Source organism: Nomascus leucogenys, chromosome 23 (genome assembly GCF_006542625.1).
Source record: "Nomascus leucogenys isolate Asia chromosome 23, Asia_NLE_v1, whole genome shotgun sequence".
NCBI classification, from domain to species: domain Eukaryota; kingdom Metazoa; phylum Chordata; class Mammalia; order Primates; family Hylobatidae; genus Nomascus; species Nomascus leucogenys.
In genome coordinates this window covers 25,087,089-25,115,015 of record NC_044403.1, presented here as the reverse complement: position 1 = coordinate 25,115,015, position 27,927 = coordinate 25,087,089, and the positions used below count along the sequence as shown (strand labels likewise).

Here is a 27,927-nt window from a genome sequence, read left to right as displayed (position 1 = left end):
AGAGGTAATACATATTTATTGTTGGTTTAAGCTACAGAGTTTTGGGGTACCTTGTGAACATTTCTAGATTCTAAATGGCATTCACTCTTTAGTGGGTCATCATTGCTTGTTCTTGAATCAGTACACACATGGAATCATTCCATTCATCTCCAAGTTACAGACGGATGTATCAGCCCTGTAGCTAAAAGGATGTGTGGTGGAATCGTTTGGTAATGGCAGTTTTGAAGATGAAGTCTGAAAAATGTAAGATGATTTTGCCATCTTCTTGAAATCTTTAAACAGGGTGGAAGACTCTGGAATAAAAAGGATTATATTTAATCCTTAGGATAAATATTTTAATTAATACTATTATCTCCACAAACATTTTAAAATGTCAATTGGAAGACGACTTAACTATTTCTTTTTTTTTTTTCCCCAGACAGGGTCTTGTTCTGGACTCACTGCATTCACCCAGGCTGGAGTGCAGTGGTGCAATCACAGCTCACTGCAGCCTCAACCTCCTAGGCTCAAACAATTCTCCCACCTCAGCCTCCCAAGTAGCTGGGACTACAGGCACACACTACCACACCCAGCTAATTTTTTTGTGTTTTTGTTGAGATGTGGTTTCGCCATGTTGCCCAGGCTGGTCTCCAACTTCTGGGCTCAAGCCATCCACTCCCCTCTGCCTCCCAAAATGCTGGGATTACAAGCATGAGCCACTGCACCCAGCCTGAACTACTTTCAAGAGAATCCAATGGAACACGTACATTCTCTTCAATAAGATTACACACGCTAATAAGGGAAAGGAGAATATCTGAAATACTGTAGAGCCAATATATGTTGTAGTAACAAGAACAATAATAATGATAAAGCTAGACATGATGACACATGCCTGTAGTTCTAGCTACCCAGGAGGCTGAGGTCAGGGGATTGCTTGAGGCTAGGAATTCGGAGTTTGAGGCTGTGGTGTGCTGCGATGGTGCCTATGAACAGCCACTACACCTCAGCCTAGGCAACACAGCGAGACCCTGTGGCTTGAAAGATAATAATAATAAAATAAGAATAAAAATGATAAAATGTAACTAATACGGGGACCACCCATATCTTAGATCGGTTTACCCAAATTCCCTTCTCCCACTTACCTCCCACAAACGTACTTCTTGTTCTTAGGCTTAGATGTTGTTTGTTTGCTTGTTTGTTAATTTGTCTGATACATAATTTTCTTTTTTTTCGAGAGGGGGTCTCACTACGTTGGCCAGGCTGGTCTCAGACTCCTGGTCTCAAGCAATCCTCTCAGTCTCAAGCAATCCTCCCATCTTGGCCTCCCAAAGTGCTTGTATTACAGGCATGAGCCACTGTACCCAGCTGTTTTTTGGAAATAGGGTCTTGTGTTTTTTGTTGTTGTTGTTGTTGTTTTTTGAGATGGAGTCTCTCTCTTTCGCCCAGGATGGAGTCCAGTGGCACGATCTTGGCTCACTGCAAGCTCTGCCTCCCGGGCTCACACCATTCTCCTGCCTCAGCCTCCCAAGTGGCTGGGACTACAGGTGCCTGCCACCACGCCCGGCTAATTTTTTGTGTATTTAGTAGAGACGGGGTTTCGCCGTGTTAGCCAGGATGGTCTTGATCTCCTGACCTCGTGATCCGCCTGCCTCGGCCTCCCAAAGTGCTGGATTACAGGCGTGAGCCACCGTGCCCGGCCGAAACAGGGTCTTGTTATACCACGCAGGCTGGAGCGTATTGGCGTGATCATAGCTCACTGCAGCTTGCAACTCCTAGACTCAAGCTTCCTGCGTAGCTGGGACTACAGGTGTGAACCACCATACCTGGCTCTGAGATTTTCTTAAGAGGAGATGGCTAGTTAAATAACTAAATTTCAATATAAATGTCAAAAAGAAGATGTGAGTCAAAATTCTCAGGAAAGAACTTTGAAGAAGGATGCTTCTTTTTGCATCAGCATGTGTGTCCCTAAAGTAACTTACTAGAATTATGCAGTGCAGCTCCAGTGCGTACAACATCATCCACAGAGGTGGGTATCGTGGCCAGTGAGCTTCATCCCCAGGTGGGTAGTTGACAAAATTCCTCCAGCAGTGATAATACTCTAAGGAAACACAAATCTTGGCTCATTCAACAAGCACAATGGTAAATTACTTAAGAAGATCCCCAACCTAGCTTCCCGTATAGAAAGCCTCTAGTCTCTGGTCTAGTTGCTGCTGGACATTAGACTCCCTAAAAAGAATAAAGCAGTTCATTTAAAGATGGCTGAGAGGCAAGACTAGAGAAAAGAGTTGTTGGCCGGGCGCGGTGGCTCACGCCTGTAATCCCAGCACTTTGGGAGGCCGAGGCGGGTGGATCACAGATCAGGAGATCAAGACCATCCTGACTAACACGGTGAAACCCTGTCTCTACTAAAAATACAAAATATTAGCCGGGCATGGTGGTGGGTGCCTGTAGTCCCAGCTACTTGGGAGGCTGAGGCAGGAGAATGGCGTGAACCCGGGCAGCGGAGCTTGCAGTGAGCCGAGATTGCGCCACTGCACTCCAGCCTGGGGGACAGAGCAAAATAAAGGACTAGGTCTGAAATTCATGACAAGGAAAGTTACAAAAATACAACTCCTGGCTACGCATGGTGGCTCATGCCTGTAATCCCAGAACTTTGGTAGGCCAAGGCAGGAGGATCACTTGAAGCCAGGAGTTCAAGATCAGCCTGGGCAACAAAGTGAGACCTCATCCCCCCAAAAAATTTAAAAATCAAAATGTAAAAATTTTGGACTTTTACTTCTGAGACTTCCAGCCTGGGCTAACCAATCTTCTGGCCTAAAAACAGCTACTATCACCAGTCTCTTGTAAACAATGAAGTTTCTTTGTTTACTGTTTTTACCTGATGCTCTCATAATCTGAATAGTTACTCCACTGTTAACGAGGTCCCTGAGACCTTGCCGATTTTGTTGATCCATGTGCCAAAAAAGCCGTGCTACATAGATCACTAGAGTGACACCAGGGTGCTGACTCAAAAACTCTCTAATAGCCTGGGAGCATTCCCAGCAGGGACTCCAGGACAAGAACCAAGTGATGGAGCAGCTGATGGATGAGTGAAAACGTCCTTCTGATGTAAATTTTTTTATAAAATTAACTTCCACGTGATTGGTGGTGTTTTTGCCTGAGCTTCGCCAGATCTTCTGGCTCATGCCCCACTTGATTTCGTAGAGCAGACAGGCCTCTTTACGAAGTTCTCTGGGGTCATAGAAGACGTCAAACTCCCAGGGTTCGATTCTTCTCCTGAAACACAAAAAGCAGCCCGCGCTGTCATGCCATATTTAGAGATCTTAGAAATCTTTTCCTGCTCCCCTCTTCTTTTTTTTTTCAAGATGGAGTCTCACACTGTTGCGCAGAGACTGGAGTGCAGTGGTGCAATCTCAGCTCACCACAACCTCTGCCTCCCAGGTTCAAGCAATTTTTCTGCCTCAGCTTCCCGAGTAGCTGGGATTACAAGCTCCTGCCACCATGTCCAGCCAATTTTTTGTATTTTTAGTAGAGACGGGGCTTCACCATGTTGGCCAGGCTGGTCTCGAACTGCTGACCTTGCGATTCGCCCACCTCAGCCTCCCAAAGTGCTATTACATGCGTGAGCCACCACGCCCAGCCTCTGCTCCCCTCTTCTATGAGGCTGATCTGAGACATAACCTCTCAGGAAACTTCTTTTTCTAGTATATGTCTCAAAGTTATCTGAAGGGGTCTGTTTGAATTATCAGATTTTTTATTTCTCACAAACATAGCGCATAGGTTTTTTCCCCCAGTCACATTATTTGGTGACCACTCTCTGATACCATTATTTTAGTCTTGAATTCAGGTATAAGTGTCTTTCTCTTTTAAAGTTTCCTTCATGATATTCTAACCCTTTTTTTGGGGGGGGGGGGGAACAGGGTCTCTCTAAGCTGGCCAGGCTGGTCTCCCCTCCTGGACTCAAGCTACTCTCCTGCCTCAGCCTCCTGCGTAGCTGAGACTACAGGTGTGTCTACATGCCTAACTATATTGTAATTTTTCTATTTCACACCTAGAAGTGCCATGTTCCAATCCTTATCTTTTCTATTCAATGGACTCTAGCCAGTTTCTGAAGTATTGAAGCCTCAAGTTGCCAACAAGATTGTATTGTCAAGAACAGACAAAAGAGCAATTTAGTCTCAAGATTCTCCCACATTAGGATTCTATATACTAACTTGTCTAAGAAATTCTAATTGCTCTCAGTGGTATCTTTAGATTTAACACTGTCACAAAAACCGTGAGTCAAAGGAAACTCAGAATTGAGCTGCAGACTCTTACTTGCAATATGGTTTAAGTAACAAGTTAATTACATCCTAATGTGTCCAGAATTGGTGGGTTCTTGGTTTCACTGACTTCAAGAATGAAGCTGCAGACCCTCACAGTGAGTTACAGCTCTTAAGGTGGCACGTATGGAGTTTGTTCCTTCCGACGTTCAGATGTGTTCGGATTTTTTCTTTCTGGTGGGCTCGTGGTTTTGCAGGCTCAGGAGTGAAGCTGCAGAGCTTCGTGGTGAGTGTTACAGCTCATAAAAGCAGTGTGAACCCAAAGAGTCAGCAGTAACAAAATTTATTGCAAACAGCAAAATAACAAAGCTTCCACTATGCAGAAAGAGACCCGAGCGGGTTACTACTGCCAGCTCAGGCAGCCTGCTTTTATTCTCTTATCTGGCCCCACCCACATCCTGCTGATTGGTAGAGCCGAGTGGTCTGTTCTGACAGGGCGCTGATTGGTGCGTTTACCATCCCTGCGCTAGACATAAAAGTTCTCCACATCCGCATCAAATCAGTTAGATACAGAGTATGGACACAAAGGCTCTGCAAGTCCCCACCAGAGCAGCTAGCTACAGAGTGTTGATTGGTGCACTCACGAACCTCAAGCTAGACACAGGGTGCTGATTGGTGTATTTACAATCCGTGAGCTAGACATAAAGGTTCTCCACATCTCCACCAGACTGGGGAGCCCAGCTGGCTTCACCCAGTGGATCCTGCACAGGGGCTGCAGGTGGAGCTGCCTGCCAGTCCCGCACCGTGCGCTGGCACTCTTCAGCCCTTGGGTGGTCAATAGGACTGGGCGCGGTGGAGCAGGGGGTGGAGCTCGTCCGGGAGGCTCGGACAGCACAGGAGCCCATGGAGGGGGTGGGAGGCTCAGGCATGGTGGGCTGCAGGTACCCAGCCCTACCCCGTGGGAAGGCAGCTAAGGCCCGGTGAGAAATCGAGCGCAGTGCCGGTGGGTCAGCACTGCTGGGGGACCCAGTACACCCTCCACAGCCGCTGGCCGGGGTGCTAAGTCCCTCATTGCCCGGGGCCCGCCAAGCCCACGCCCACCCGGAAGTCCAGCTTGCCCGCAAGCACTGCGCGCAGCCCCGGTTCCCGCTCGCGCCTCTCCCTCCACACCTCCCCGCAAGCCGAGGGAGCCGGCTCCCGCCTTGGCCAGCCCAGAAAGTGGCTCCCACAGTGCAGCGGTGGGCTGAAGGGCTCCCCAAGTGCCGCCAAAGTGGGAGCCCAGGCAGAGGAGGCGCCCAGAGCGAGGGCTGTGAGGACTGCCAGCATGCTGTCACCTCTCACTAATAGTTCCCACTCATCCCTAAAGTATCACATTCATTTATTACATAGATCAATCCACTTATCATGAGAATATATTCCTTGACGTTACTTCCGTGTCATATGTTTGGAAAATGAGCAGACAGTATAAAGTTAAAGTGACAAATGAGTTTCCCAGGTATTTCACTAATGGCTATAAAAGCATGTGATTTAAAAAAAGAAGAGAAATCGTAAGACAATAACAGATAAGCAAGCTGGAAAATCATTTATTTAAAGAGATCAAAAGATGTAAGAGCAAAGATATAAAAAACAATAACCATAGAAAATGAAATTGGAAAAGGCAAAAATGAAAGAAAGAATGGAAAATGGGAAAAGAGAAAAGGAACAATAAAGAAAGCTATATCCACAGTTCCTTTTTTTTTTTTTTTTTTTTTTGAGACAGGGTCTCAGTCTGTTATCCTGGCTGCAGTGCAGTGGTGCAATCATAGCTCACTGCAGCCTTGACCTCCTGGGCTCAAGCGATCCTCCCACTCCTGCCTCAGCCTCCTGAGTAGCTGGGACTATAGGCGCATGTGCCACCATGCACAGCTCTTAAATACCCATTGATTCTTGGTTGAATTAAATGGGCACTGTGATAGTGTTATTCTTACCTCAGAGTGGGGTCACCCGTTGAAGGACCTGTTGACCAAGATATGATTATGTCAAACAACACTCAAATATCAAATGAGTTGCTAAGAAAAAGTGCTCTATTATTCCAAACCTGCAAATCATCTCAGAAAATGGAATTTGAAGATTCTCTCATGGATTAATTGTATTGGACCAGCTCATTGTACCCAAGAAAAGCAAGATTTTTAACGGCTCTGCCAAAATCTCTTTTCCCAGATGCCCAATCCCAAACAAGGTTGTCTGCCTTAAGGCTTCAACAAAAATGATTAAGCACAATGGGAAAGTCACTTCTTAAAGGCTCTTAGAGGCCGGGCGCCATGGGTCACGCCTGTAATTCTAGCACTTTGGGAGGCCGAGGCAGGTGGATCACCTGAGGTCAAGAGTTCGAGACCAGCCTTCCCACCATGGCAAAACCCTGTCTCTACTAAAAATACAAAAATTAGCCAGGTGTGGTCGCAGGCACCCATAATCCCAGCTACTCGGGTGGCTGAGGCAGGAGAATCACTTGAACCCAAGGAGAGGAGGTTGCAGTGAGCCAAGATCTCACCATTGCATTCCAGCCTGGGCAAAAGAGCAAAACTCTGTCTCAAAAATAAAAATTAAAAATAGGCCGGGCGTGGTGGCTCACGCCTGTAATCCCAGCACTTTGGGAGGCCGAGGTGGGCAGATCATCTGAGGTCGGGAGTTCGAGACTAGCCTGACCAACATGGAGAAACCCCGTCTCTACTAAAAATACAAGGAAAAAAATTAGCTGGGCGTGGTGGCTCATGCCTGTAATCCCAGCTACTCGGGAGGCTGAGGCAGGAGAATGGCATGAACCCGGGAGGTGGAGCTTGCAGTGAGCCGAGATAGCGCCACTGCACTCCAGCCTGGGCAACAGAGCAAGACTCTGTCTCAAAAAAAGAAATAATTAAAAATAAAAATAAATTTAAATTTAAATAATAAAATAAAGGCTCTTAGGTGTGATTTCTATGTGACCTCATAGTATCCTGTACTTCCTTCATCATAGTCATTATCATTCTATATCATGATTGCCTGTTTACACACCTGTAGTAACACTGAATTGTAAATTATGTGAGATATGGATTTTGTACATTTTGTTCCAGACCCTATCACACTGCCTGAAACTTATTAGTTAGCAATAGATTTGAATAAATTACTGAATAAATGATTACATGAACTTCACTACTATCCACTACAAACATATTTTCCCCTTCCTTCTTTTTCTTCTTTCTTCTCTTTCTTTCGTTTTTGTTTCCTTCCTTCCTTCTTATTCTTTCTTTCTTTTTTCTTGTTTCCTTCCTTCCATCCTTCATTTATTCCTTCCTTCCTTATTTCTTTCTTTGTCTTTCTTTCTTTCTTTTTTTAAATAGAGATGGTGTCCCACTCTGTCCCCCAGGTGGGAGTGTGTGGTACAATCACGGCTCACTGTAGCCTTGAACTCCTGCCTCCAGTGATCCTCCCACCTTAGCTTCCAGAGTAGCTAGGACTGCAGGCACAACACCTTGCCTGGCTAATTTATTTTTATTTTTACTTTTATTTTTGTAGAGACAGGGGTCTCACTATGTTGCTCAGGCTAGTTGTGACCTCCTGGCCTCAAGAGATTCTCCCACCTTGGCTTCCCAGAGTGCTGGGATTACAGGTGTGAGTCACCAGGCCTCGTCTCCTTCTTTATTTTTTTTCCTTATTTAACCTTTCTCTTTTTTGCTTATGCCTTAGATCTTACGATGAAATCCAATAGCAGTAGCATCTTTATACACTTCAAAAAACATTTAACCATTAAAATATTTTTGTCAGCCAGGCACAGTGGTTCACGCCTGTAATCCCAGCACTTTGGGAGGCCGAGGCAGGTGGATCACCTGAGATCAGGAATTCGAGACCAGCCTGACCAACATGATGAAACCCCATCTCTACTAAAAATACAAAAATTAGCTGGGCGTGGTGGCAGACGCCTGTAATCCCAGCTACTTGGGAGGCTGAAGCAGGAGAATTGCTGGAAACCGGGAGGCAGAGATTGCAGTGAGCCAAGATCATGCCATTGCACTCCAACCTGGGTAACAATAGTGAAACTCCGTCTCAAAAAAAAAAAAAAGAAATAGTAGTTCTATCAACATATCTGATGGCTTTTTTTTCTTTTTTTGAGACAGTGTTTCACTCCCGTCACCCAGGCTGTAGTGCAATGGCGCGAACTTGGCTTACTGCAACCTCTGCCTCCCGATCTCAAGCCTCCCAGGTAGCTGGGACTACAGGCGCACGCCACTGCGCCCAGATAATTTTTGTAGAGATGGGGTTGCACCATGTTACCCAGGTTGGTCTTGAACTCCTGGGTTCAAGTGATCCCCACACCTCGGCCTCCCAAAGTGCTGCTATTACAGGCATGAGCCACCATGCCCAGCCTGATGCCAAAGTTCTTTTCACTGTACCAGATGGTCTCCTAGTAAAAGAGTAAGCCCTAGAGAATTAATTTTACCAAATCAACAATTTAAAATCCTGTTTTTTAAGGAGTTGAAGTATGAAGAACAAAGCTGACAGTAAACTAATATAGTATGTTCGACTTCAAGTATTTATGTATAAATAAGTAGAAAAATAATTTGAAGAAAAATTGGCTTGCATTAAAAAACAGAACTGGAGAAAAAAGACAAAGGATATCAGTTGAATACCACTTGTTGTCTATACACTAAATCAGAAAGTTAAGGTCGAGTACTTCATGTAATTTGGATCCCACAAGCATGAAACAGTTTGCATAGATGTGGAAGAACTAACTTTAACATTGGGTTTATCACTAGGAAAACATTGCAAGGTGCCAAGTAGCTCAGATGACCATTCAGTCTCTGTGGTATGAACTGGAAATACAGGGCTGGGCATGGTGGCTCAGGCCTGTAATCCCAGCACTGTGGGAGGCCAAGGCAGGTAGATCACAAGGTCAGGAGTTTAAGACCAGCCAACATGGTGAAACCCCGTCTCTACTAAAAATACAAAAATTAGCCGGGCGCGGTGGTGGGCACCTGTAATCCCAGCTACTTGGGGGGCTGAGGCAGGAGAATTGCTTGAATCCGGGAGGCGGAGGTTGCAGTGAGCCGAGATCACACCGCTGACCTCTAGCCTGGGTGACAGAGCAAGACTCCTTAAAAAAAAAAGAAAGAAAGAAATGGAAATACAGGAGATGTTATGACACGGTGGGTAGAGAAGCCTAATGTAGACACTGGAATGGACAGCTTTGAAGGGCCTCACAGGGAGTGGTGCAGACCTTGGGGGTGGAGTAGTTTGGAAAATAGAAAAGGAGGTAGCATTGGTGGGGCTTTGATTATATATATATATTGAGTGCAGTGGCTCACACCTATAATCCCAGCTTTTTGAGAGGCCAAGGCAGGAGGATTTCTTGAAGCCAGAAGTTTGAGACCAGCCTGGGCAACATAGTGAGACCCCATTCCTACAAAATGTAAAATTAGCAGGGTGTTAGCACACACCTGTGGCTACTTGAGTGGCTGAGGGGGGAGGATCACTGGAGCCCAGGAGGTCAAGACAGCAGTGAGCAGTGATCCCACCGCTGTACTCCAGCCTAGGCAACAGGGCGAGTCTTAAAAAAAAAAAAAATTTTAGTCAGGCATGGTGGCTCATGCCTGTATTCCTAGTACTTTGAGAGACCAAGGGTGGAGAATTGCTCGAGCCCAGGAGTTCCAGACCAGCCTGGGCAAAGTAGAGAACCCACCCCCTAGTCTCTAAAAATAAAATAAAATAAAAATTTTTTTAGGTCTACACTTCTCTTAGAATCCAGCTCAAATCCTACCTCAGCTGAAATTATTTCCTTCAGCCTGAAGTGTTCTTCCTCACCCATGCATTTTTCTAACACTTACTGTGCACTAATTTATCAATTAGTTATTGTCAATTCATTTATCAATTAGCACATTGTTCTCACGTCTGTTGTTACCTTAAACTGTTATTTAAACAGTTGTACTTCTACTTAACTTTTTCTTATTTATGTGAGACAGAGTCTTGCTCTGTTGCCCAGGCTGAAGTGCAATGGCACGATCTCAGCTCACTGCAACCTCCGCCTCTTGTGTTCAAGCGATCCTCCTGCCTCAGCCTCCCAAGTAGCTAGGACTACAGTCATGTGCCACCATGCCTGGCTAATTTTTGTATTTTTAGTACATATAGGGTTTCACCATGTTGGCCAAGCTGGTCTCGAACCCTGGGCCTCAAGTGATCCACCCTCCTTGGACTCCCAAAGTGCTGAGATTAGAGGTGTGAGCCACAGCCCCCAGCTACTTAATTTTTTACCATGGTGAAACAAACACTGATTTGGTTAAAGTCACTTGGAGATGTAAATATTTAATAATAGTAAATCATCTTATTTAAGACTAATATATTAATCAATAATGGGAAAGTTTGAAAACCCCCACAGATGCAAGAATCAGCAGGACACACACACACACACACACACACACACACACGCACAAACACACACCATTCTTGCATTGTTCAAGAATACTTGCCAGGCCCCCGGATCCATTTTACCTTTCTCAGAAGTCATGGTGCTCTGTCTCTGGACTTCTTCCTCTGGAGTCATAAGTTGTGCTGATTGTTCCTGGACTTTGTTTCTTCAGGTGTGCCCACTGCCACCTGCGGGATGACTCATTCCCGCATCTCAGACAGTTATGGGAATCTAGGCTGTCTGTACAAACGGGGCCGACTGAGACGGACATTATTGTGGGGATTTGCGTCTTTAGTGATGAGAAAGCCTATGATGCAAATGACATGAATTCTGTAGAGTGGATCACTGGGGTTACCAAATTCCAAAGTTCTTCTTCAATGACATGTGAATTTGGTAACCTTTCTCTTTCTTTAAATAAAGATTAAGGCAAGGTGGATCCATCATTCTTTATTTTTTTTTTGTTTTGTTTTATTTATTTATTTTTCATTATCTCCTACTCTGCATCAAGGATGCATCATTCTTTTTTTTTTTTTCTTTGAGACAGAGTTTTGCTCTTGTTGCCCAGGCTGGAGTGCAATGGCACGATCTTGGCTCACTGCAACCTCTGCCTCCCGGGTTCAAGCGATTCCCTCAGCCTCCTGAGTAGCTGGGATTACAGGCGCCCAACACCACACCCGGCTAACTTTTTGTATTTTTAGTAGAGACGGGGTTTCACCATGTTGGTCAGGCTGTTTTTGAACTCTTGACCTCAGGAGGTCCACCCGCCTTGTCCTCCCAAAGTGCTGGGATTACAGGCGTGAGCCACCGGGCCTAGCCTAGGATGCCTCATTCTTTAATGGGGAGATGAGAGGAAGAATAAAGTTAAGAGAGACTTAACCTGTAACTATAGCTTGACAATTTTTATGTTATCTGGTGAGCACACTGTGGTCTTGGCTTTCAGCTATTATTCACCTACTTCCAACTTCCTCTCATTTGCTCTTTGTCCCACATCCCTGTTGGAGAGGGGAGGGGAACTATTAGATACAAAATGAGAAGGACCTTTACCTCTGAGTCAGCTAATTTGTGTACAGGTCTTTGGTGCTCTCTTCATCCTTGAATCTAAGATTAAGTGTGTGGCCAAGTTCACTTCTGCCTTTTTTTTTTTTTTTTTTTTTTTTGAGATAGAGTTTCGCTCTTGTCACCCAGGCTGGAGTGCAATGGTGTGATCTCAGCTCACTGCAACCTCTGCCTCCCAGGTTCAAGTGATTCTCCTGCCTCAGCCTCCCGAGTAGCTGGGATTACAGGCACCCACCACCACGCCAGGCTAATTTTTATATTTTTAGTAAAGACGGGGTTTCTCCATGTTGGCCAGGCCTGTCTCAAACTCCTGACCTCAGTTGATCCACCCGCCTCAGCTTCCCAAAGTGCTGGGATCACAGGCTTGAGCCACCTCTCCCGGCCACTTCTGCTTTTTTATCCCCCTTGAAAAAGTAAATGCCATACTTCCCTATGCCATTGCTCTCTGTTGCCCGAACCCTGGGTCAAGTTCAAGCCAAAAATTCCTCCGAGTCTCAGCACCTACTCCTAGAATTGAGGTCACTTTCTCAAGGCCTAAGTCTCCCTCTAGTGTCTCAAATCTAGAACCCCTGAACTTTGAATCTCAAGGCCCCATGAACCTGAAACCTGAATCCTACATACAAGACTCTACTTAGTTGTGAAAGTCAACCTGGAGCCTCCATGAGATAAAGCAGGTGTTTGGACAGGGGCAGACCAGTGTTTTGAAGAAGGGGCAGAAATCCCGCATCATTAATAGAGGCCCTTCAGAGACCAAGTTTTTCTAAGTTAGGCAAGAGTAGAATCATTGTAGAATAAAAGTAGGTTAGGCCAGGCGCAGTGGCTCACGCCTGTAATCCCAGCACTATGAGAGGCAGAGATGGGAGGATCACCTGAGGTCAGGAGTTCGAGACCACCCTGGCCAACATGGCAAAACCCAGTCTCTTCTAAAAATATAAAAGTCAGCTGGGTGTGGCGGCAGGCACCTGTAATCCCAGCTACTCAGGAAGCTGGGGCATGAGAATTGCTCTAACCCAGGAGGCAGAGGTTGCAGTGAGCCGAGATCTCGCCATTGAACTGCAGCCTGGGCGACAGAGTGAGACTACATCTCAAAAAAAAAAAAAAAAAAAAGGTAGGATAAGAGCCCTCAGCGATATCCATGTCCTGATCCCTGGAATCTGTTAAACATATGAACTGAAATGCCAAAAGGGTCTTTGTCATTAATTTAAAATCTTGAGATGAGAAGACAATCCTGGATTATCCAGGTGGGCACAGTCTAATCACAGGGTCTTTTTAAGAGGGAGGTAGAGGAGTCAGAGTCAGGATGCGAAATGGAGATATGAGGATGAGAGCAGAATTCTGCTTGCTGGCTCAAAGGGAGCCACGATTCAAGGAATGAGGAAAGCCTGTAGAAGCTGGAAAAGGCAAGGAATGGATTCTCCCCCAGAGCATCCAGAAGAAATGCTACCCTGAGGACACTTTGATGTCAGCTCAGTGAGACCCGTTTTGCACTTCAGACCTCCAGAACTATAAGACAATGTGTGTCGTTTTATACCATTAAGTGTGTGGCAATTTCATGAAGCAGCAATAGGAAACTGATATGGTAGAACATGCTCCCAGGAAGTAAACCTGCAGCAGCCAAGAGGGTGCAAAACTTGGTTTGTTTTCTACTAGAATGCCTATTGAGCGCTTCATCCATGTTCTGTTTTGCTTAAGAAAACTTGGAACTATGACATACGATAGACTATCATGTGGTTAATTATTTGTAAGTGAGGTAAAAGATAATAAAATATGAAATGTAGCTATTCAGTTTAAGTCTGTCCTGCACCTGGAAATTTATGAATTTTCAAAAACATATATATACACTTTAACTACTTCAGTCAAGATATTTAAAATCCCCATCGCCCCAAAAGTTCCTTTGTTTTCTTTTTTTTTTTAGACAGGGTCTTCCTCTATCGCCCAGGCTAGACGGCAGTGCCTTGACCTTGGCTCATTGTAGCCTCAGCCCCCCGGGTTCAAGCCATTCTCATGTCTCAGTCTTGCAAGTAGCTGGGATTACAGAGATGCACCACCACGCCCAGCTAATTTTTGTACTTTTAGTAGAGATGAGGTTTCACCATGTTGGCCAGGCTGGTCTCGAACTCCTGACCTCAAGTGATCCACCCACCTTGGCCTCCCAAAGTGCTAGGATTACAGGCGTGAGCCACCATGCCTGGCCAGGCCCCCACAATTCTGTTATCCTCCTACTCCTAGTCCCAGGCAAATACTGCTCTTTTTGTCTCTATAGTTTAGTTTTGACTATTATAGTACTTCATGCAAATGGAATCGTGCATTGTGTACACTTTCGTGTGTTCTTTTGCTCAGCTTTTCCTTTTTTTTTTTTTGTTTTTTGTTTTTTGAGACAGGGTCTCACTATACAACTTTTTGTATTTTTAGTAGAGATGGGGTTTCACCATGTTGGCCAGGCTGTTCTTCAGCTTTTCTATAAAATCGGTCTACATGATTAGGTGTATTGGTGGTTAATTTTCATTGCTGAATAGTATTCCATTGCATAGGTATGCTACAATTTGTATATTCTTCTGTCGATGTGATGTACTTTGGGTTATTTCCAATTTTGGGCTTTCATGAATAAAGCTGCTGTGAACATTTGTATACAGGCCGGGCGTGGTGGCTCATGCCTGTAATCCTAGCACTTTGGGAGGCCGAGGCGGGCGCATCACGAGGTCAGGAGATCGAGACCATCCTGGCTAACACGGTGAAACCCCATCTCTACTGAAAGTACAAAAAATTAGCCGGGCGTGGTGGCGGGCGCCTGTACTCCCAGCTACTCGGGAGGCTGAGGCAGGAGAATGGCGTGAACCCAGGAGGCAGAGCTTGCAGTGAGCCAAGATCATGCCACTGCACTCCAGCCTGGGCAACGGTGCTAGACTGCATCTCAAAAAAAAAAAAAAAAAAAAAAGCCTGAACATTTGTATACAATTCTTTGTGTAAACATATGTCTCTTTTTCTTCCTCTTGGGTAAATACCCAAGAGTGAAATTGCTGGATCAAATAGGTAAATGCACATTTAACTCTTCCTTTAAAAATTGATTTTATTTTTTATAGGGACAGGGTCTCACTATATTGCCCAAGTTGGTCTTGAACTCCTGGGTTCGAGAAATCCTCCTGCCTTGGCCTCCCCAAAGTTCTGGGATTACAGGTGTGAGCCACTACACCCAGCTACATTTAATGGAAGAAAATGCCAAATTGTTGTTACCAGTTTACATTTTCATCAGGTGTATAAGAGAGCCCCAATTGCTATACAACCTCATCAGTACTTAGTAATGTCAGCCCTGTTAGTTACAGTCATACTTATGAGTGTGTGGTAGTATCTCATTGTGATTTTAATTTGCATTAAAAGTAAATGCAATGAACATCTTTTCATGTACTTATTAGTTATTTATATATCTTTTTTCTGAAACTTGTTCAAATTTTTTGTCTTCCCTCCCCACCTCGCCCACCTCCCATCCACCCTGGAGACAGAATTTTGCTCTTGTTGCCCAGGTTGGAGTACAATGGCCCCATCTTTGCTCACTGCAACCTCTGCCTCCTGGGTTCAGGTGATTCTCTTGCCTCAGTCTCCCAAGTAGCTGGGATTACAGGCGTGTGCCACCATGCCTGGCTGATTTTTGCATTTTTAGTAGAGACGGGGTTTCATCATGTTGGTCAGGCTGGTCTCAAACTCCTGACCTCAGGTGATCCACCTGCCCCAGCCTCCCAAAGTGCTGGGATTACAGGCGTGAGTCACCACACCTGGCCTTGTCCATTTTTTAATTGGGTTCTTTGTCTCATTACTGAGTTGTAAGAGTTTTTTACATATTGCAAATACAAGCTTTGTCATATCTGTATACAAATGCTCCTCAGTTTACAATGAAGTCATGTCTCCATAATCCCATAATTTCAAAATATTAAGTTGAAAATTCACTTAATACACCTAACCTGGCTGGGTGCAGCCACTGCACCTGGCCCCTTTTTTTTTTTTTTTTTTTTTTTTTTGAGATGGAGTCTCACTCTGTCGCCCAGGCTGGAGTGCAGTGGCACAATCTCGGCTCACTGCAAGCTCCGCCTCCCGGGTTCACGCCATTCTCCTGCCTCAGCCTCTCCGAGTAGCTGGGACTACAGGCGCCCGCCACCACGCCCAGCTAACTTTTTTTTGTACTTTTAGTAGAGACAGGGTTTCACCGTGGTCTCGATCTCCTGACCTCATGATCTGCCCGCCTCGGCCTCCGAAAGTGCTGGGATTACAAGCGTGAGCCACCGCGCCCGGCCACGCACCTGGCCACTCTTATTTCACTTAATATCCTCAAGGTTCATCCACGTTGTAGCATGTGACAGGATTTCTTTTTAAAGCCTGAATATTCATTATATGTGTATATCACATTTTGTTTTTTCATTAGTCAATGACATTTGTATTGCTTCTACCTGTTGGCTATTATGAATTGTGGCGCTATGAACATAGGTGTGCAAAGATCTCCCTGCAATCCCTGTAAGTTTTGTTTTCTTTTGTATTTATTTTTTAAATGGAGATAAGGTCTCTGTTGCCCAGGCTAGAGTGGAGTGACACAATCACAGCTCACTGCATCCTGAACTTTTGGGCTCAAGCAACCTGTCTGCCTCAGCCTCTCAAGTAGCTGTGAATACAGGTACTTGCCACCACGCTCAGCTAAATTTTTTTTATAGAAACTGCTCTATGTTGCCCAAGCAGGTCTCTAATTCCTAGGCTCAAGCAATCCTCCCTCCTCAGCCTCCCAAAATGTTGGAATTACAGGTACAAAAACTACTCAGCTTGCTCAGGGTAGCTCCAGCTACTAGTGTGTCCGGAATTGGTGGGTTCTTCTTTTCTCACTGACTTCAAGAATGAAGCCACGGACCCTTGCGGTGAGTGTTACAGCTCTTAAGCTGACGCGTCTGGAGTTGTTCATTCCTTCTGATGTTCGGATGTGTTCGGAGTTCTTCCTTCTGGTGGGTTCATGGTCTCACTGGCTCAGGAGTGAAGCTGCAGACCCTCACAGTGAGTGTTACAGCTCTTAAGGTAGCACATCTGGAGTCGTTCATTCCTCCTGGTGGGCTCGTGGTCTTACTGGCTTCAGGAGTGAAGCTGCAGAGCTTCACAGTGAGTGTTACAGCTCATAAATGCAGTGTGGATCCAAACAGTGAGCAATAGCAAGACTTATTGCAAAGAGCAAAAGAATAAAGCTTCCACAGCGTTGAAGAGGATCCGAGCAGGTTGCCACTGCCGGCTGGGGCAGCCTGCTTTTATTCTCTTATCTGGCCCCACCCACATCCTGCTGATTGGTAGAGCCGAGTGGTCTGTTTTGACAGGGTGCTGATTGGTGCGTTTACAATCCCTGAGCTAGACATAAAGGTTCTCCACGTCCCCATCAGATCAGTTAGATACAGAATATGGACACAAACGTTCTCCAAGGCCCCACCAGAGCAGCCAGATACAGAGTGTCGATTGGTGCACTCATGAACCTCAAGCCAGACACAGGGTGCTGATTGGTGTGTTCACAAACCTTGAGCTAGATACAGAGTGCCGATTGGTGTATTTACAATCCTTGAGCTAGACATAAAGGTTCTCCACATCTCCACCAGAGTAGCTAGATACAGAGTGTCCATTGGTGCATTCACAAACCTCGAGCTAGACACAGGGTGCTGATTGGTGTGTTTACAATCCCTGAGCTAGACATAAAGGTTCTCCACATCTCCACCAGACTCAGGAGCCCAGCTGGCTTCACCCAGTGGATCCTGCACAGGGGCTGCAGGTGGAGCTGCCTGCCAGTCCCGTGCCGTGCGCTCGCACTCCTCAGCCCTTGGGTGGATGATGGGACTGGGCACCCTGGAGCAGGGGGACTGGGCGCCCTGGAGTAGTCCCAGCTACTCCCAGAGGCTGAGGCCGGAGAATGGCGTGAACCCGGGAGGCGGAGCTTGCAGTGAGCCGAGATTGCGCCACTGCACTCCAGCCTGGGCGACTGAGCCAGACTCTGTCAAAAAAAAAAAAAAAAAAAAAAATATATATATATATATATATGTAGTAGGCCAGGGATGGTGGCTCACACCTGTAATCCCAGCACTTTGGGAGGCCAAGGCTGGTGGATCACCTCCTGAGATTGGGAGTTCGAGACCAGCCTGACCAACATGGAGAAACCCCATCTCTACTAAAAATACAAAATTTGCTGGGCACCGTGGTGCATGCCTGTAATCCCAGCTACTAGGGAGGCTGAGGCAGGAGAATCACTTGAACCCAGGAGGCAGAGGTTGTGCTGAGCCGATGTGGTGCCATTGCACTCCAGCCTGGGCAACATAATAGATTGCTATTCAGAGCGAAACTCCGTCTCAAATATATATATAATATGTATATATGTAGTAAAATTTTAAAGAAATAAACAGAAAAGATATGCAACAAATTCAGGTTTGTGGTTTCTTTGGAAGGATGAGAAAAAAGATTGAGGGGGTTATGCAGGGGTCTTCACATATATTTATAATATAGTAAAATTATAATCTACATTTTATTATTTTTTAAATTTTGTTTGTTTATTACTCTGTTGCCTAGGCTGGAGGGCAGTAGCACAATCACAGCTCACTGCAGCCTCAATCTCCTGGGTTCAAGCAATAACTCACCTCAGCCTCCTGAGTAGCTAGGACTATAGACAAGTGCCACCATACCCAGCTAATTTCTTAATTTTTTGTAGATATAGGATCTCACTATGTTGCCCAGGCTGATCTCAAACTCCTGGCCTCAAGTGATCCTCTCACTTTGGCCTCCCAAAGTGCTGGGATTACAGGCATCAGTCACCAAGCCCAGACTAGAGTTTTCTTATATCTATCAAATTTTGCATTTCACCCCAAAATTTATCCATATTTGTTTTAATATTGATTTTATGTTAATTATACACTAGTCAGCTTATGCTTTTGACTCTGCAATTCCATGTCTGAAAATTTTCTAAGGAGGTGGGGACTAAAAATGGACAATGATATGTGAACACAGAGTTACAACCCTATTCCATCATGAAAACTGCAAACTTCATAATGTCTAGTGATAAACATTCTCTGAAGTAAATTATGGTATATCTAAACAAGCACATACAGTTGCAGCCATTAAATTAACTAACTAGGGCAAGGTGCAGTGGCTTACACCTGCAATCCCAGCACTTTGGGAGGCCAAGGCTGGTGGATCGCCTGAGGTCAGGAGTTCAGGACCAGCCTGGCCAACATGGTGAAACCCGGTCTCTACTAAAAATACAAAAATTAGCCCGGCGCCGGGCGAGGTGGCTCATGCCTGTAATCCCAGAACTTTGGGAGGCCAAAGTGGGCAGATCACCTGAGGTCAGGAGTTCAAGACCAGCCTGACCAAAATGGAGAAACCTCATCTCTATTAAAAATACAAAATTAGCTGGGTGTGATGGCACATGCCTATAATCCCAGCTACTTGGGAGGCTGAGGCAGGAGAATTGCTTGAACCCGGGAGGCGGAGGTTGCTGTGAGCAGAGACAATGCCATTGCACTCCAGCCTGGGCGACAAGAGCAAAACTCCATCTCAAACAAACAAAAAAATTAGCCGGGCATGGTGGCCTGTGCCTATAATGCCAGCTACTCGGGAGGCTGAGGCAGGATAATCGACAGAACCCAGGGGGCGGAGGCTGCAGAGAGCTGAGGTTGTGCCACTACACACCAGCCTGGGTGACAGAGTGAAACCCTGTCTCAAAATATTTCTTTTCTTTTTTTTTTTTTTTTGAGACATAGTTTCACTCTTGTTGCCCAGGCTGGAGTGCAATGGCACAATCTTGGCTCTGCCTCCCGGGTTCAAGCAATTCTCCTGCCTCAACCTCCTGAGTGGCTGAGATTACAGGCCTGTGCCACCACTCCCGGCTAATTTTTTCTATTTTTAGTAGAGACAGGGCTTCACCGTGTTAGCCAGGATGGTCTCGATCTCCCGACCTCAGGTGATCTGCCCACCTCGGCCTCCCAAAGTGCTGGGATTACAGGTGTGAGCCACCACACCCAGCCCTCAAAATTAAATAAATAAAATAAAATAAAATTATATCTACAATGAGCCGGGCGCAGTGGCTCATACCTGTAATCCCAGCACTTTGGGAGGCCTAGGTGGGCGGATCACGAGGTCAGGAGATCGAGACCTTCCTGGCTAACACGGTGAAACCCCGTCTCTACTAAAAATACAAAAAATTAGCCGGGAGTGGTGGCAGGCGCCTATAGTCCCAGCTACTGGGGAGGCTGAGGCAAAAGAATGGCATGAACCCGGGAGGCGGAGCTTGCAGTGAGCTGAGATCGCACCACTGCACTCCAGCCTGGACGACAGAGCGAGACTCCACCTCAAAAAAAAAAAAAAAAAATTATATGTACAATGTGATCTGCACTATAGGAATCATATGGAACATCAATAAAAGACCAGAGCGGGGCTGGTCTAACTAGGGCCAGGCATAGTGGCTTATACCCTCAATCCCAGCACTTTGAGACGCCGAGGCTTCCTTTAAAAAAATTAATATTTTTTTTTTTTTTGAGATGGAGTCTTTTTTTTTTTTTTTTGAGACGGAGTCTCGCTCTGTCACCCAGGCTGGAGTGCAGTGGCGTGATCTCGGCTCACTGCAAGCTCTGCCTCCCGGGTTCACGCCATTCTCCTGCCTCAGCCTCTCCGAGTAGCTGGGACTACAGGCGCCCGCCACCACGCCCGGCTAATTTTTTTGTATTTTTAGTAGAGACGGGGTTTCACCGTGGTCTCGATCCCCTGACCTGGTGATCCGCCTGCCTCGGCCTCCCAAAGTGCTGGGATTACAAGCGTGAGCCACCACGCCTGGCCTGAGATGGAGTCTTGCTCTGTTGCCAGGCTGAAGTGCAATGGCACGATCTCAGCTCACTACAACCCGTCTCCTGGATTCAAGTGATTCCCCTGCCTCAGCCTCCCAAGTAGCTGGGATTACAGGCACACGCCACCACGCCCGGCTAATTTTTTGTATTTTAGTAGAGTCGGGGTTTCACCATGTTGGTCAATCTGGTCTCGATCTCCTGACCTCATGATCCGCCCGCCTCAGCCTCTCAAAGTGCTGGGATTACAGGCATGAGCCACCGCACCTGGCCTGAAATTTTTTTAATGTAACACTGTTAGCATATCAGATCTGCCAGGGAGAGCTGCTGACCTTTGGAAAATTTGTAAGCTTCTCTAAACCTCAGCTTCTTTGTCTATAAAGCATAAATAACAATGCTTCCCTCAAAGAACAGTGAAATGTTTGTAAACTAACACATAGGATAATGCCTGCCCGTAATCGGCCATCAGTAAATGCCAGTGTCCGTACTGTCATATGCATAATGAGTATGTTAGAACAGAAATTAACTACGATTATTAGGGCTCCAGGATGTGTGTGTGTGCACACGCATGCAAGTATGGGCATCGTTAATTTTGGTGGGTTTTTCAGGAAGACAAATTATAAACACAGGTATATTGACATTTCCGATCTAAGTGGTCATAAACCAGATAGGTAGTTTTATTAGAAGATTTACCCTAAGAACACTCCTTCTATTCCCATTTCTGACATCCTACCCACATCCACATTCATCAACTACCATGTCTTCATAATGTCGTAGAATGACATTGTCATCATTGTCCTGGTAGAGCATGGAAATGGGAGACAGCTTGGTGGGGATACACACAGCCTGGGGGATCTCTGAGTCAACTGCATGCATCAGGGCTTGCATGAAAGCATAATTGGAGCTGTTGAGAGAGATGGTCAGTGAGAAGGGACACTCTCCATGGCAGTAATTTGCCATGAACCCCTTGGGGGCAATGATCCACTTGTGCCAACCCAGGTCCCGGAAGTTAATGAATAGCTGGTGACGGTGGCAGACGTTCTTACAAGAAACCTTGGGGACAGGGATGGCTGCTCTCCTTTTCCGAGAAGGGTGGCACTGATCAGGGTTGAGGGTAACCACCAGCAGGGAAGTATGAAGGGAGCGTCTCAGTCTGGCACAGGTGTCTTCAGGCTGAAAATTCACCCCAGAGTCTCTATCTTCTTTGACCAGTATCTCCAGGAATAACCCGAAGTTTTTCTGGGGGTTGTCATTCCAATCCTTAGCTACATCCAGCAGGTTGAAGTGAATAGCACCTTGTGGCCATGGGACTGACCGCAACACAAATATTTTACCGGGCTTAGGGGTGGTCTGGCCCCACACATGAGGCTCCTGAACCAGGAACAGAGCCAGTTCCAGCTCTGGTCCCAGGTTATAGTAAGAATTGGGCCCCAAGTCCAGGCCCAGCTGGGCCAGTGTCAACTGTTCCCTTTCTTTGATGGCAGACAGGTTAAAGTAGAGGAGCTTTTGCAGGCAGGAGGAAGCTTGGGAAATTTTCTTTGGGTAAAGAAAGAAACCTAGATGGGAAAAGAGACATGTCAGAGTCATAATAATGTATTTTACTTCATATCCACCTATATGATAGAAATGTCAGATACCCACATATACAATATAAGGGCAGGGAAGGACCCAAGCCCTATCATTTGGGAGGGTTTGTTTCTCTATTCCTGAAAGCCAGAGGTTCACCAGGCGCAGTAGCTCACACCTGTAATCCCAGCACTTTGGGAGGCCGAGGTGGGCAGATCACTAGGTCAGGAGATCAAGACCATCCTGGCTAACATGGTGAAACCCCGTCTCTACTAAAAATACAAAAAATTAGCCGGGCGTGATGGCGGGTGCCTGTGGTCCCAGCCACTCGGGAGGCTGAAGCAGAAGAATGGCGTGAACCCGGGAGGCGGAGCTTGCAGTGAGCTGAGATCGCGCCGCTGCACTCCAGCCTGGGCGACAGAGCAAGACTCAGTCTCAAAAAAAAAAAAAAAAAAAAAGCCAGAGGTTCTTATCTTCACATCCACAGGTTCCCAGAGATTCCTGGATGAAATGTAGAGGGTGCACGAACTTGGATGGGAAAAATAATTACATCATTAATCCCACTAAACTCTAAATGAAATTTAGCATTTCCTTCATTATGAATATAGGTAACAAATCCCAGTAATATCATCAGGGCCTATGACATTGTTATCAATAATAATCATAGGTGTGTTCATACATTTAGTCGTTGCAAATAACTTAAAATATTTATGGAGGCCAGGCAAGGTGGCTCATGTCTGTAATCCCAGCACGTTGGGAGGCTGAGATGGGAGATTTCCTTGAGGCCAGGAGTTTGAGACCATCTTGGGCAACATAGTGAAACCCCATCTCTACAAAATAAATAAATAAATAAAAGAAAAGAAAAAGAAAAAAAAAAACACTTATGCTAACACTATGCCGAAATTTATGGTAGTTATAGGTATAGTCACCTCCCTAGATCTTGTTATGTATTACATTAATAAAGCGTTATATATATATTACTATATAGACATTTGTTTTTAAAATATTTTAAAAGCCAGGCGCGGTGGCTCACGCCTGTAATCCCAGCACTTTGGGAGGCCGAGGCGGGCGGATCACGAGGTCAGGAGATCGAGACCATCCTGGCTAACATGGTGAAACCCCGTCTCTACTAAAAATACAAAAAATTAGCCGGGCAAGGTGGAGGGCGCCTGTAGTCCCAGCCACTTGGGAGGCTGAGGCAGAAGAATGGCGTGAACCCGGGAGGCGGAGCTTGCAGTGAGCCAAGATCGTGCCACTGCACTCCAGCCTGGGCGACAGAGCAAGACTCCGCCTCAAAAAATAAGAAATAAATAAAAAATTAAAAAAGTTTAAAAAAATAATAAAATAAAATAAAATAAAAAAGTTTGAAAAAAAATAAAAAACAATATTTCAATATTTAATTGGTTTCTTTTGAAAACCTAAATATTTTACTTCAGGCACTTAAACCATTATTCTGAGAAAGAGTCAATAGACTGGGCCGGCACGGTGGCTCACACCAGTGATCCCAGCACTTTGGGAGGCCAAGGCGGTCAGATAACCTGAGGTCAGGAGACCAGACTGACCAACATGGAGAAAACCTGTCTCCACTAAAAATACAAAAAAATTAGCCGGGCAGGGTGGCACATGCCTGTAATCCCAGCTACTCGGGAGGCTGAGGCAGGAGAATCACTTGAATTTGGGAGGCGGAGGTTGTGGTGAGCCGATATCACACCATTGTACTCCAGCCTGGGCAACAACAGCAAAACTCCATCTCAGTTAAAAAAAAAAAAAAAAAAAAAAAAGGCCAGGTGCGGTGGCTCACGCCTGTGATCCCAGCACTTTGGGAGGCCGAGGCGGGCAGATCATGAGGTCAGGAGATCAAGACCATCCTGGCTAACACGGTGAAACCCCATTTCTACTAAAAATGTAAAAAAAAAATTGGCCGGGCATGGTGGCAGGCGCCTGTAGTCCCAGCTACTTGGGAGGCTGAGGCAGGAGAATGGTGTGAACCCGAGAGGTGGAGCTTGTAGTGAGCCGAGATCGCGCCACTGCACTCCAGCCTGGGCAACAGAGCAAGACTCCGTCTCAAAAAAAAAAAAAAAAAAGCAACCTAGACAGTCATGTGTTGTTGGCCAAAGTCCAATCATTCAGATTGGCTTTAATTTTTTTTTTTTCTGAAACGGAGTCTTGTTCTGTTGCCCAGGCTGGAGTGCAGTGGCTTGATCTCAGCTCACTGCAACCTCTGCCTCTTGGGTTCAAGCAATTCTCCTTCGTCAGCCTCTGGAGTAGCTAGGATTACAGGTGCACACCACGTCCAGCTAATTGTATTTTTAGTAGAGACAGGGTTTCACCATGTTGGCCAGGCTCGTCTCAAACTCCTGACCTCAGGTGATCCGCCCACCTTGGCCTCCCAAAGTGCTGGGATTACAGGCGTGAGCCACTGCGCCCAGCCAATTTTTTTTTTAAGTTTTTGTACAGATAGGGTCTCTCTATGTTGCCTAGGCTTATCGAGAACTCCTGAGCTCAAAGGATCCTCCCACCTCTCAAAGTGCTAGGATTACAGTCATGAACAACTGTGCCCAGCCTCTCCTCATATTGAAGTACAATGTGAGTCTTTGATTTTTGTCCATGGATGCCCTTCTTCTGAAGTTACAAATGTGCACTCCCTGTTTTCTAAGCTAACTTTCCTGCCTGAATTTTCAAATTTTACTTATTCCTCTAGGAAAAGACCCAATACAGCATACTTTTACTATTTTATTTTTTGCATCTTCAATTTCTCCCTTTCCACAAATAACTCATTTGGCCTAATGCCATCACGTTGTTTGGAAGGATGACTTCATGCTTAAGTAGGTATTTTCTCTCTTTTTTTCCCCCCAAGATGGAGTCTTGCTCTGTCACCCGGGCTGGAGTGCAGTGGTGCGATCTCGGCTCACTGCAACCTCTGCCTCTCAGGTGTTCAATCGATTTTCCTGCCTCAGCCTCCCCGAGTAGCTGGAATTACAGGCGCCTGCCACCACACCCGGCTAATTTTTATTTTTTTATTTTTTTTTATTTTTAGTAGAGACGGGGGTCGGGGGGAGCGGGGACGGGCCTTACTATGTTGGCTAGGCTGGTCTCGAACTCCTGGCCTCATGATCTGCCTGCCTCGGCCTCCCAAAGTGCTGGGATTACAGGTGTGAGCCACTGCGCCCGGCCTTAAGTAGGTATTTTCTGAGGTCATTCAGCGTAGGGAGAAATTACAACTCAAATCCAAACACTGTTAAGCACCCCACCACCACCACGCCTCTTCATTCTCAAGCGTCATTCTAAATGTAACAAAATTTGTCTGGGCATGGGGGCTCATGCCTGTAATCCTAGCACTTTGGGAGGTCAAGGCAGGCCATTGCCTGAGCCCAGAAGTTAGAGACCAGCCTCATGATGAGACCTCATCTCTATAAAAAAAAAATACAAAAATCAGCCTGGCGTGGTTGCGCGTACCTATAGCCTGTAGTTACAACTACTCTACTCAGCAGGCTGAGGTGGGAAGATCGCTTGAGCCCAGGAGGTGGAGGCTGCAGTGAGCCGAGGTTGTGCCACTGCACTCCAGCCTGGGTGACACAGCAAGACCTGTCCCAAGGGAAAAAAAAAGAGGAAGAAGAAGAGGAAGAAGAAGAAAAGCCTGAGGTACTTGACCAGGCAAATTCTGAGGGAGTACTTCAGGCAGCCTGGATACAGCACGTTTGAAGATGAGACAAGAATGCATGCTCTAGAAGGAATAGACTACTATGAGCTTGGAGTTAAGTGTGCAAGGAGAGGTTGTAAAAGGTGAGACTGGGGAAGTAAGCAGCAGGGTCAGAACCGGCAGGGCATGGTGGGTCAACTCCTGCAGAATTTTGCAGACGAGAATTTTACGTGGAGGAGCAGTATGACTCAATATGCATTTTTAAAAGGTAATTCTGGGCTGGGTGCGGTGGCTCAGGCCTGTAATCCCAGCACTTTGGGAGGCTGAGGCAGACGGATCAGCTGAAGTCAGGAGTTCAAGACCACCCTGGCCAACATATAGTGAAACCCTGTCTCTACTAAAAAATTTAAAAATTAGCTGGGCGTGGTGGCACACGCCTGTAATCCCAGCTACTTGGGAAGCTGAGGCAGAAGAATCACTTGAACCCAGGAAGCGGAGGTTGCAGTGAGCTGAGATAGTGCCACTGTACTCCAGCCTGGGAGACAGAGTGAGACTCTCAAAAAAAAAAAAAAAAGGCAAACTTTATCTTGTATTCTCAAGGCCATACACAGTTCCTGGCTCACCATAGGTATCCAATAAGTGCTTCTTGGACAAATAAATATTCAAATCTTCTCTCCAGTTGCTGTAAAACTAACCAAGGCTCTAAATTCTGCATCTGAAACACCCGGGAGGTTGTATAGACATGCAGATTCTCAACACCCATTTCAGACTTTGAATAAGAATTGGGTGGGGAGAACTAGGGGCAGGAATGGGGTTGGAGGATCTACTGTTAATGAAGACCTAAGTTATTTGGTGGGTGGTCAGTTTGGGAAATATTGGATCCCACTCACTGGGATCCTTTTAAAAGGATATGACAATTGTATATATTATTGCTCTCTATTCACAAATCTAGAATAACCTTTGCCACCCAACAAGAGTAGCCAGGAGGTACAAATAAGGGAAGCAGGACTCCTGGGCAAACCAACCTCGAAATTTTCATAAGCTGCTTGCCACACGGAAGACGGCAGGATGTGTATACATGGGCTGAAGAGTGGGAGACTGAGCTCTGATTCCTCCCTCACCTCTTTCATCTCAACTGAAGCACAAAGCAGTTGATTCAGAAAACAAAAACTTATTTCAAATCCTGACTTTGTTCTCACACACTAGCGGTGTGATCTTGAATAGATTACAGGTTACCTACTGTCTGAGCCTAATTTCCTTACTGTTAGAAACTTGATAAGAATATCTAACTTCCTCTCAGGATCGTGGGCTGGAATTAAATGAGATAAAATATGAAAAATACCAGCACAAGGCCATCAGTAATTGTCATTTCCTATTGTCCTTTCCTTTCTTCACACCACCCAGTTCCAGATGTTTTTCTGGATAACACTCCCATTTCCTTACCTTGGTCTGGGAGAAAGCGAAGTACATTCCCACGGACGCCCAGCTCCTTTACGTAGCATAAGTCTCGGGAGACCCCAGTGGTCGCTGCTGCCTCGCGATCCTGGAAAATTTTCTTCAAGATATAAGGCACAGGTTGGAACTTCTGGGGTGAAGGCGCCTTATTTAAGCCCAGAAATTGGAGAAAGACATATTCTTGAAATTGGACTGCATGGCCCAAAGCCAGAATTAACAGGAAGCTGAAAGCCAAATCTGGCAAGAAACGAAGCATGGCCTCTGGAGTGGCTGTCAGACCGGGGAGAGCTCCACTGCCAGACTGCCCAACAATTCAGGGGCTGCTAATTTATCTGATGTAAGATAATCAAGTGTGAATTGCTCTCTTCCCAGCTCCTCAAAGGCCATTGGATGTGAAGACGGAATTTTTTTTTTCTCTTCTCTTGCTCTACTCTTCCAGGAAAAAGTTCACAGAACAAAGATTACCAATGCATGGACATAAACAATGTGAGGTTGTCAGCAGTATACAGAGTGAAAAGGACACACGCATTTATTCATTTAACAAACAGTTATTAAGCATCTATTATGTGCAAGGTGCTGAAATAGGTGCTAGGAACAGAGTAGTGAATAATCCATAGACTTATAATTCATCATCTGCATAGACCAAGCTTGTCCAACCTGCGGCCCGAGGGTCGCATGAGGCGCATGATGGCTTTGAATACAGCCCCACACAAATTCATA

The 27,927-nt window shown here is 45.8% G+C and overlaps 2 protein-coding genes across 4 annotated transcripts; both read right to left on the bottom strand.

Annotated features, from left to right (window-relative positions):
- Nucleotides 1–23,707, bottom strand: APOBEC1 (apolipoprotein B mRNA editing enzyme catalytic subunit 1). Of its 3 annotated transcripts, XM_012502332.2 has the most exons (6): nucleotides 23,690–23,707; nucleotides 10,740–10,761; nucleotides 6,209–6,236; nucleotides 2,858–3,255; nucleotides 1,959–2,077; nucleotides 1–293 (listed from the first exon to the last, which is right to left on the bottom strand). In XM_012502332.2, exons 2-6 carry the CDS (start codon nucleotides 10,753–10,755, stop codon nucleotides 144–146), a joined length of 711 nt encoding a protein of 236 aa, XP_012357786.2. In that variant the 5' UTR covers nucleotides 10,756–10,761; nucleotides 23,690–23,707; the 3' UTR covers nucleotides 1–143. The 3 variants fall into 3 exon arrangements, with proteins under 3 accessions (XP_012357786.2, XP_003273842.3, XP_012357787.2); XM_003273794.2 differs by lacking the exon at nucleotides 23,690–23,707 and having other exon boundaries at nucleotides 10,740–10,791; XM_012502333.2 differs by lacking the exons at nucleotides 6,209–6,236; nucleotides 23,690–23,707 and having other exon boundaries at nucleotides 10,740–10,791.
- Nucleotides 21,191–27,528, bottom strand: GDF3 (growth differentiation factor 3). The gene is made up of 2 exons (XM_003273795.2): nucleotides 27,196–27,528; nucleotides 21,191–22,102 (listed from the first exon to the last, which is right to left on the bottom strand). Exons 1-2 carry the CDS (start codon nucleotides 27,461–27,463, stop codon nucleotides 21,276–21,278), a joined length of 1,095 nt encoding a protein of 364 aa, XP_003273843.2. The 5' UTR covers nucleotides 27,464–27,528; the 3' UTR covers nucleotides 21,191–21,275.
- Between the last annotated feature and the right edge of the window lie 399 nt (nucleotides 27,529–27,927).